We start from the raw sequence: 10,715 nt of genomic DNA, 5'->3' as shown, positions 1-10,715 counted from the left end.
GTAAATATATTATATAAATATATTATACATATATATTTTAGTGTGCGTGTGCCTACTTCGTCTTATAGTTTGATACTGTTGTATATACGCGAACTGTATGTACCTCGAGTTACTGTAAAACACTTTAACTGTCAATTATATGGAGTTTTACGATATACACAAAACTTCAGCCAGCGTAAATTACATACGTAGGCATATACATACATATATACATGTATGTGTGAGTATGTAAGTACGCGCATAGTTGGTACACATATATATATATATATATATATATATATATATATATGTATATATATAAATGTGAGATGATGGCCTGTGCATAATTCTAAATTAGATACGTTTGAAGTAATACCCGTAGGCCCGAATTTGGCGATGGGAGAGATGTAATTCGATTCTAGGAAAAGAGCATCGAGAAAGTAATTTCTAAGTGTATTCGAGACGGGTAAAATACTGTCTCGTCCGTTAACTAATCTTAAAACATACTCGGCAAGATCGTACTTAGAACGCTAGTTTCAAAGGGCCTGTACTTTGAATTCTTTCTGCGCCTTGAAACGCGTGTATATCACGAGGTATCGTAAGTACAAATTGTACTGTACGTTAATATTTCTTGTCTAATTACTTTTTGTAGAGTGCAATTTTGTTTTTTTTTTGGAAAGATTGGATAAAGTCGCTAGACTTTGTTTCTGATACGAAACGAAAATCTATACAATACGAAATCCATTACAGCCGGGTACTTACAGTCGCTCAAGAAAGTATTGGTATCTTTGCAAATCCATCTCAGCTTGTCTCTTTAAAACTTTCATGGAACGATCGTTATTCTTTAGAGGACTTTGCTCTTACGTTGTAAAAGAGATATTCCGAAATAGTATTTTACTTGTTGACGATTACCTATACGTATGTAACTATTCGCCGTAATTTAAATATAGAGTTGAATGATATTAAACGAATTATTACATCAAATGGTGGTGTTACGATGTTTCAAACGACGTTGTCTTATTAATGCATTTGGCCCTTTTATAGCTTCGAGTGTTCCTTAATTTCCACTCGTCGGTTGAGGTAAGTTCTAGGGTGGTTTAATCCAGCTGCGTTTTATCTGATCCGATGTATTTATTTACAATATAAAACGATTATATATGAATACATATAAATAACGTAAGAACAATGAACATATCGATCGTATTGTTAAATGCGCGCGCGTTACGTTATGTTATATACCTATGCTTTTGAGATATATATTTTTGTTTAGAGTTCGATCTCTGCATATGAATTATATTCTTATTAACGGATTTTTATTAATTGACCAACAAAGTTATATTATTTAGGAAAATATGATAGTAGTGTAAGTGCATATTTCTTAAATTTTAATTAAATATAAAAATATTAAATTAATATATGTACGGCATACAAAAATATCTTATAAATACAGGAATAGGTAGTATGAATCTTGATAAAAAAATTTCTATTTTTACTTGTAATAATTCAAAATGTGAATTTTTTTTTAAATGGTCATTTGTAATTCCTAAAAAATGTGAGACTTTTACAAAATTTGAAGAACCATGTTATACTCATAACTTATACTCATAATTTACTAAAGCTTCTAATGACTTTAAAAATATCTTTTTTTTTTTGTAAAAAATTCGAAATTGATTTTTTGCCCAGAAGTTAGATTCTGCAACTATTAAAGATAGTGTCGTTATACGCAAAGTAGAATATATAGTAAAAAAGTTGTGCAACGACATCGTCGTTAAAAGTTACAAAATCTAGGTGCTGAGAATAGAGTATTGAAAGTTCTACATATACTACGCACTTATATTTACAATATCTCGTAGCATTCGATAGTTTCTTTATTTCGATGTCATGACGAGAAATGATTTAGGGAATGATCTCTTAAATAAATACATAGTAGGATGATTCGCATGCTTACACTAATAAAGCGTCCCCAATGATTATATCGTGCTTGATTCACGAAATTTGCTTTTGTATTTCTTTTCGCGAGTAATCTAATGTAAAGATATAAAAAGAACGTATACGAAGGATTTTATAGGACACGAGTGGATCGAGTAATTTGCTTTTTTACAATTACACACGCTATATTCTGTCGAGCTTTTTTCCCAGCACAAGAAAAAGCGTGGCTGTTCCACTGTGAGCTTTATCGAACAGCAGTGCTTCTTCTCAGATCCTTTTCGCTATGACGCTTAATTAATATCTCTTTGTTGTTCTAACATATGTAGGAAAGTATATTCGAAATGATGATAATGTGTTAGAAACGCTCGATGCGTTCCAAGCGTTTTAATTTTCTACAACGGAAATGACGACGCGATGACAATAATTTAGAAGGAATTAAGTACGTAAAACTACGATGCATATAAAGTATAAATTTCTGCAGTCTCTCGAAACTTTCTACGTTTAACGTAAAGGCCAGTAATAGAATATCTCGAGAAATCTGTAGACTTTTTTCCCGACGTAATATTTTTAGATTCTCTTTTAACCCTAATCGGTTTGTTCGGAAATTTCCTTAATTGAGTACAGTGTACATTAAATTAAATTAAGTTTCTTTAATTTATATTTACGTTGTCAGAAACGTTTTTCACAACTTTACATAGTTTTAAGTTACATAATCATATTTCTCGGACATTGGCCTCCAAAATGAAAAAAAGTATTCTTTAATTGCTAACTTTAATTACTAACATTGAATAAAAATACATTGGTTTAAGGCACACTGAATCCGCGAATACCGATTACAGGGTTAAAGAAAATCCTTCTACGAAATCAGGTATTATCGAAAATAAATCCTGGACGTTTCTCGAAGGAAGCTCACAAATCCCCCTACGGTTTTCCATTGCTTCTCAAAGCACGGAATTGTCGATCGCGTGTGCTACGACGTGGATTCGACGACAGTTTGCTCGCGGCAGAGAGATTTTTTTATCGCGAGTCATCAGTTCTTCTTCGAGAGCTCCTGGAAAAAAGCCTCGATAGGTAACGTCGGTTCGTCCGTGTTGATCTTGAACTGCGACGAAACGAGTCTGCTTTCCGGCGAGACTGCTTTGAACATGCCCGGCTTGTCGTACAGAGCGGAGGCGGAGCTCGTCAGGTCCGCCACGCTCTGCGACGCCTTGGCGAATAGTTCCTCCTCGGATTGTACATCGAACTTCGTCGTAGCTTCCTCCTTAGCTTCCGGCTGTCCCTCTTGCGCCGCGTCGCTCTCGCTTCCGGCCGTCGTGGAGATTTCCGGCTCCTCGACCCGACTCGTCTGCTCGGTCGCATCACTCGAAATCCGTCCGTGATCGTTTTCGATCAATGCCGCGTCGGTTGGCGCCGCTTTTGTCTCCTCATTCTGCGAAACAGCTTCTCCTTGGTTTTTGTCCTCCTGCACACCGAATTTCGCCGAATGGTCGTCAAGCGACGCCGCCTCTACCTTCTCGCTGACGATCTCGTTGCCCACAAAACGATTAGTCGACGAAGCAGTCGAGTAGAAATTGGTTTCCTCAGCAGCCATCTCCGTAGATTCTTCCTGCCGTTTGCTATTCGCGACCGCGCTGTTCTCCTTCTGCAGCCTGTTCTTCACGATCGGCCGCCTGCGTATCGACGACGAATACACGTTTTCGGGTCGCGTCGAGCTCTGCCTGATATTCGCCTCGTTGCTGATCTGAGATCGCGTAGGACTGGTCGTCGTAGAGGCAATTCTACTTCGGTAGACATTGCCACTGATCGGCCGCCTCTTCGGTATAAACCTGTTGTTCTTTTCAGTCGAAGACGCGCTCTCTTCCGAGTATCGTTCGTGATCCCTTGCAGCTGCGGGGGATGACGTAGTGGTTCGATAGTTTATCCTGGAAACATATTTGTACCTGCCGGTGGTCTCCCGCACAGCGTCGCCCGTCAGCTGTGTTTGTTGGTTCTTCGCGTTCGACGTTCTCTGTCTGTTGTGAGGACCGCGCGTTAAAGCTTCGCTGGATGGTGTCGGCACCACCTCCGTCGTAGAGCTTTGCGATAGTCTGTTCTTGTAATCCATGCGGCTCTTGTAATCCTTGATGCTGAAACGTGGTCTAGTGGCATTGCCGTATCTCAACGGGCGACCAATCTTGTGAGACCTCGATGTAGAGGTGGCGATTTGAGGAGTTTGCGTTGCCGGTTGCGGGGTGGTCGTTGTCGTTGACGTCGTTGTCGTCGACGCGGTTGTCACGTCTGTGGTCGCGCGATCGAAATAATTACCGTCGGTCTTCACGTAGAGCTCCTCCAGCGGTATAGCGGTGACGATGTTAACGTTCTGCTGGCGAGTATCGGCGTTGTAATCTTCGACCTTGCCACGGCTGATTTCCGTCAAGTACTCCGGCACTTGTTCCGGCACAATGCTCTCTTCACGATGTTCCTCACGTTGGTTCTCGCGATATCCCTCATTTTGCCGTGAGGAGTAGTCGTAATACTGATTAATCGGCTGGCTCGTTTCGTACGAAACGCTTGGCTGATTCGTCGCGAACTGATTGTTCTCATCGTAGCTCGGCGCGGACTCCGTGGTTTGTCCGTAAGAATTTAGGGAGACGTGCGCGTTCTCCGTGACGATCTGCGTGTCGTACGACTCGTCGTGGCTCACTTTCGTACGATGACCAGGTCGTTTTCTGACATTACCTCTTTTCTCCACGTCCTCGTTGTAATTCGCCTGGCTGGGTTTTATTCGCCTTCTTCGCGCAGAGTCGTGCTGATTATGCTGCACGTCCTCGCTATTATACTTGAGGAAGTCTTCCTCCTGGTAAGATGTCGTGAGAGGCTCCTGCGTGGTCGTCGTCGGCTTCCTTCGGCGACCTGGCGCAACCGGACGACGAGTTCTGGATCTCTGCGTCGTCACCACCGGCACCGTTTGCACTTCCGGTGCCACCGTCGTCTGAATCGGCACATCTTCCGCGTATATAGTCAAGGGAGTGGCGGTTTCCGGCGGTTGACTCGGCGGCTCCGTCGGTGAGAGCTCGTGCGTGATACTCGTTGGCTTTTTGCGGCGTTGCGGAGCACGTGACGGTTTCTGCGGACGGTACGGTCGCGTCCCAGTTTGGGGCTCACGATAATTGACCTGTTGCTCCTGATACCCATTCTGATAATGCTGCTGATATGGATAATTCTGATTCACCTGGTTCTCCGGGATCTGGGATATCTACGACAGACAATTTGGAATCTCATTTTTTATATCCGATAGGAAAGTAAAACGAGTAGCCGAATAAATAACGATTTATTGATCCTATTTGATTGGATTGTATTAATTTTAGATAAAATTTTGTTAAAAATCCCACACTAATTATATGGGCGAAATGAGTTAGTTTTTCACATATAATATAGCCTATAATGTGTGATAAACAAAAGATGTCACAAGGTTTAATGGATAGTTTTTTTTTTTAGCTATAATGTATAAAAAAAAACGCTTTGTGAGTGTGCCTTTAATATACTATTATTTAGCCTTGCCTGCGACATCTCTTATTCGCCACATTATAAATTACTTTCTAAAACTTTTAGAGTGAATCAGTCACTCTGAAAAGTGAGATCTCTCTTTTAAAGACTGAAAGTTGAGTCACGTGAAAAAGCTAATTTATTCCGGCATTCAATTTTCCATATAATTAATGCCAAATCCTTTTTTGTTAAAAAAATTTTATCATTTAATATTTCGTTTACTCTGTATTTTTTAAATTTCTGTTATATTTATTCACTTATTTAAACTGGCAGAACGAAATTATAAAACTAGATATTACCTGAGGTTGAAGTCCCAACTGATCGATGTTATAAATATCAGGCTGCGATACTAGAATATTTCCAACTGTAGTGACCTGCGGTTCGAATTGCTCCAATTGAATCGTGTATGGCATGTCACTTGAGATCTTTACAATCTCCTGCGACTGATTTTTCGCGGACTCCGCTGCAAGTCTAGCCGCCTCTTCTTCCTCCTTCTCCCGTTGCGAGAGCTGATTAAGCTCTTCCTGCTGTTTCTTCAGCTCCGCCTGCTGCTGCCGTTCAATCTCCAGTTTCTGTTGCCGATCCTGTTCCGCCAGTCTCTGTCGATCGCGCAGCAGCAACTGTTGCTGCAGCAGATACTGTTGCTCATTGAAATGCTTCAGAGAGATGCTCTCTGGTGTCTCGTAATCCGGTATCGGAGTTGGTGGGTAAACCTCAACTGGATCGAAGGAGCTTTGCGGTCTATGGTACACGATCTTCGAGCCTTGAGTAATCTGATTCTGGTTCACGACTTCTTGACTGAACTTGCTCGGTGGATTCTCTTTCGGCAGAACTTCGTTGATGTCAGACTCGTATTTGCTCTTCGGCCACGTGGGCGGTGTAAGTCCCTGATGCTCCGGCACATAATAAGCGCTTGTAGTTCTGGGATTAGGTAATTCGGTTCGTCCTTTCTCTTGCTTGTTACGCGTGCTCTGATTCGGACGCTTATTATTATAATTGTTCTCCCGAGCCGCGTCGTTAGTTTGGTCGAATTTGCTGGGATTCCGCGTAACAGCGGTAGTGGTCGGTGGCGTTGACGAGGGTGAATAGATTGAAGGCGGCAGCAGAGTTTCGTATGGTAACGAGGGTCGGAAGCTGTACATACTGTATGTGCCGGGAGGAGTTACGTAACTAACCTCGTGACTCTCGTGCACCAAGAAGGCAGGATCTCGCTCGTAAGAGGGCTTATAATGATTCGAGGGGTGATTCACTTGGCTGTAGAAGTTGCCGGTGTTCGCCGAGTTTAATATCTGCGTGTGAGACTGCGCTTGATATCTGTTATAAATATCGCCATCGTTGCCGGCGATCTTTTGCTTGCCAAAGTCCCCCGGGGCCTCTGCGCCAGGCGGTTGGAAGTATGGTTTCGCGCTGTTAGCGACCTTCAACGATTCAAACTGTTTCTCAGGTTGGCGAGGCGGCTGCAACGCCTGCGGCATGGCGAATGGCGGAACGTAAGGGCGGTTATTCGGGAAACCTTTAATAAAATAGGTCGCCGCGCGTACGCTATCCAGCGGTTGCTGATGGACATTCTGCTGCGTGAGGTAGGCTGCCTGCGGCGGCTGCCTTGGTAAGTAGCTGCCATTCTCGCGCACGATCGGCTTGCGGTGTTGGTTGACCTCGAACCGGTACGCGTCCTTGGGCGGTGGTATCAGGAACGTGTACTCCCGGGTTTCCGTGGCCACGTGCTTGCTCGGCGTCTTGGTTTCGCCACGCGCCTTCGTTGCCGCGTGTCCGAACACCGTGAAACTACCGAGTATACTCGGAGGACTGTATTCCTGAATCGGCGGCTTGCCCTTGCGTAACGGCTTCAGTTTTTCCGAAGTCGCCATATGTTCTTGAAACTTGCTCAGAACGGGATGCACCTGGACATTTTTCTCTAGCTGACTCGACGGCGACACGTTGGTGCCGATCGTTTCCTCGTAGGAATTGGTCAGAGGTCGCCATCCATTCGCGATCATGGACGATCGTGTTGGTGGCTGCGGATCAAAGCTTGAGCTTTAGTTCTTGAAATAGAGGTTTAGGGATATATATATATATATATATATATATATTACATCTGTCAAGTGTCATCTATTATCGTAAAAAGGACTTTTATCGAGGACAATTAAATTAGTAAAATTTGTATATGTTGACCTTCTTATTTCTTTGACTTATTTCTTTATTTCTTTGGCATAATGTTGTACAGAAAGAACGATTTTGCTATCTAAAAATTTAGGTAAATACAAATCTGAAAATAATTTTGTTGGACGAAAATAATTATGTAGAACGTTCAAGTGTAATAAACAATATTACAAAGAATTTTGACATCCTATTTTGATGATCAAATAAAATTATTATTAGATGCTAGCAAAATTGTGTGTGTGTGTGTGTGTGTGTGTGTGTGTATTTACGGTAACGTCTTATTCAAAAAAATTTTTTATATAAATAATTTTTCTTTACTTTTTAAAATTTTATTTATTATATGACAAAATTTTTACGATCGTTAGACTGGTATACCGCGATGGTGGAACTTGTTATAGAGCCTTGTCATAGAGCTTTTCATGTACATTCCCTATACGGAGCATCAAGCACAACTTTCGTTCACGCCATAGCGACGATAACAATAGTAATGCGATACTCGAACTTCCTGGAGAGGTTAATGGAATGGTTCCTGTTCCAGTTTCAACGGAGGTCCGAGAAAATTGTAAGTGAGACTTTTATTCCCCGCCATCGTGTTGGCGGCAAATGGCGGTCTGTGTAATCAGAAAATAAGTGCATGAGGACCTTAGGAGCACACCATTTCCAAATTACTTGTTATAAGTCCGTTCGTTCAGAAACGATATACTACAAATTTTACTCGCACGCCGCTGACATTTCTAATAATCATACAAAATTAAATCGAAAATTTCGAAATATACTACTGATAAATGTGATGAACGTTGCTCGTAAAGTCAATCATCCCTGATAGAACGAACTGTCTTTCAGTTTCTGAATTTATTCCGCTTTCAAAGCGTAAATCAGAATTCTCACTTCCGAGATTGTCAAATCGCATAAAACTTCAATGAAACGAATAGAGAGATTTCGTGATTCGACTATGTGACTGGTTACGCAATAAAATTGCCAATAAGATGTTAACTTTAATAACCTTATTCCGTAGATACAAGGTTGATTTGGATAATTCGATTGTTCAGATAATTCGGAACATGAATATAAGAAAGATAAGGTACGCTAAGGTACTAACTATAACGCTTGCTTCGATGCCTAAAAACCGTGTTAAAAACAAGATGATTAGAGGAAGATGGATATTTAAACCGTAAAATAATAAAGTGGTAGAGAGAGAGAATAAAATACAGACAGAACGTGAACTAAATATAACGTGAAAAGAATAAGAGAAAACAATACTGGTTAAGTCTATAAAAGAATGAAATTTGACAGAACAATTGGCGGTGGAGCGGAAAGAAGAGAATGAGGAAGATCTGATGTTAGAATGAGTTAAATATTTCATATTAATTACGCGAGAAAAATATACCGTTTGTTTATTTCTCTCGCGCAATTATGAATTCAAAAGCAATTTTTCGTTACAAAGGATTTTAAAGAATGCTATTATCATAACTTTCTGATGCTCAGCATTAAATCTTGGCTATTAAATGTTAATGCAAAAGAAAGTATAAGGTATCTTATGCAATAAAGATAAAAATGCACTAATTTAATAATTAACGATAAATAATGATGTGTAATGAAAATTATAGGAAACTTTTGGTGTTACTTACGGTTTTATTAATGTCAGAGCGATCTATGGATACGGTAATCGCTCCTATCGTGACGAACAGCCATGTCGCTAGAACACCTATATAATTCAAATAATATAAATATAAAAAATCGTATACATGTTGAATAAAGAATTTGTTGATTTAGGTATAAAAATCATATACTTACAATTCAGTAGTAATATCGACGACATCGTGGCAGACCATGAGGTCATTTACAAGAATTCTGTAACGAAAAAATTTATTATGTCTAACACACAATCTTACTTAAAGTCTTATTTAAAATCTTAATAATAAATGAATTATTCATAAATACGAAATATAATGCATTACATTGGTGAAAGTAAAAAATTCTGCATTTAAAATGAAGAACTTGTACTCAAGATAAAGGTCTTTATTTACGACATTAAAATGCTACCTTCTGCGGAATGTAGAATTGACTTCACGAAAACTGACATTTATCAACATCTGAGATATAAGTAGGACGGCTCATACTTCATCTCGTATTAAGGCGAATTAACTATTAAAACATGAGCACGAGAAAAGTGTAACGTATCGCGCAGAGAAAGGAAGGATATAGAAAGCGTCGTGAATCTATCATAATCTCTCGGATCGTTTCCGTGCTGTTTTCTCATTTTTAAATCGCGATAATAGCGAAATCCATGAAGGAGGGAGAATTTCTCTTTTTATGAGCATTTGCCGTGATACGCAGGTACCTTTTGTGTAACGTTCATTTTTGTGTAAAATACGCGAAATGCGCGCGAGATCAGTACTCATAATCATTGATTCATAATCATTCAGGTATTTAAATTTAATTTTGCAGGTTTAATTGTGCTCGCTGCGATGATAGTCTGGCACGTGCACGTGAAAAAGACGCGATAGAATTTCGCGTGCGAATATCGGGATATTAGATGCTCGTCAGTAAACGTTAATATTCATGAGGGTAACGCAGTAAATCGCTAACTGCCCCATTATTACTGCAAGTGTTTGACGTAATGGCCGAAATTGCCGGATTATGAAATTGTAACGTAAATTTAGATACAGTTATGATATTGGCTATTAAATGTTTCGTAAGCATTTGCCTATTAAACCTTTCGTAAGCGAAGGATAACAACGAGGATATAAGAGGAAAATAAACAGAGGGAATAATGAAAATTGTGTATTCAGTGATAACGTGACGCACGGCAACGAGCACCCTCGTAACTAATGTTTTGTGCATAATAAAAAGAAGCAACAATCGTGTTATGTAAAATAGTAAAAGCTAGGCAGGAAATTTGTAATGCAAAAACACGCCACTTTCTCTTCATTCATTAAGCATCGGGGGTGCGCGTGAATTGCGCTGACTTTGCAGGTGTCTCCTATCTTACTTGCGGCACGTGGAAAAAAAATCTGAAACTGGAACAGATAAAAGTGCGCGCGATATTTAATGAGGCATGGCGCGTAAAACGCATCACCCGAACGAAATTTTGATCGAAATTTCATTTAGTCGATAACTGC

At 40.2% G+C, this 10,715-nt stretch overlaps 1 protein-coding gene across 3 annotated transcripts in view; it reads right to left on the bottom strand.

The window, feature by feature from the left end:
* Positions 1-1,637: 1,637 nt before the first annotated feature.
* Positions 1,638-10,715, bottom strand: part of LOC108750592 — a 31,859-nt gene continuing 22,781 nt past the window's right edge. For all 3 annotated transcript variants that reach the window (XM_018490123.1, XM_018490122.1, XM_018490124.1), the window contains exons 2-5: positions 9,388-9,444; positions 9,222-9,298; positions 5,733-7,448; positions 1,638-5,143 (exon numbers count right to left, since the gene is read on the bottom strand). In XM_018490123.1, coding sequence (XP_018345625.1) covers positions 2,939-5,143; positions 5,733-7,448; positions 9,222-9,298; positions 9,388-9,433 — 4,044 coding nt within the window. In that variant the 5' untranslated portion in view covers positions 9,434-9,444 and the 3' untranslated portion in view covers positions 1,638-2,938. The remainder of the gene's footprint in view (positions 5,144-5,732; positions 7,449-9,221; positions 9,299-9,387; positions 9,445-10,715) is intronic.

This window comes from Trachymyrmex septentrionalis, unplaced genomic scaffold (assembly GCF_001594115.1).
Source record: "Trachymyrmex septentrionalis isolate Tsep2-gDNA-1 unplaced genomic scaffold, Tsep1.0 scaffold37, whole genome shotgun sequence".
Lineage (NCBI taxonomy): Eukaryota > Metazoa > Arthropoda > Insecta > Hymenoptera > Formicidae > Trachymyrmex > Trachymyrmex septentrionalis.
The sequence above is the reverse complement of the archived record's forward strand: the minus strand, read 5'-3'. Positions and strand labels throughout refer to the sequence as shown.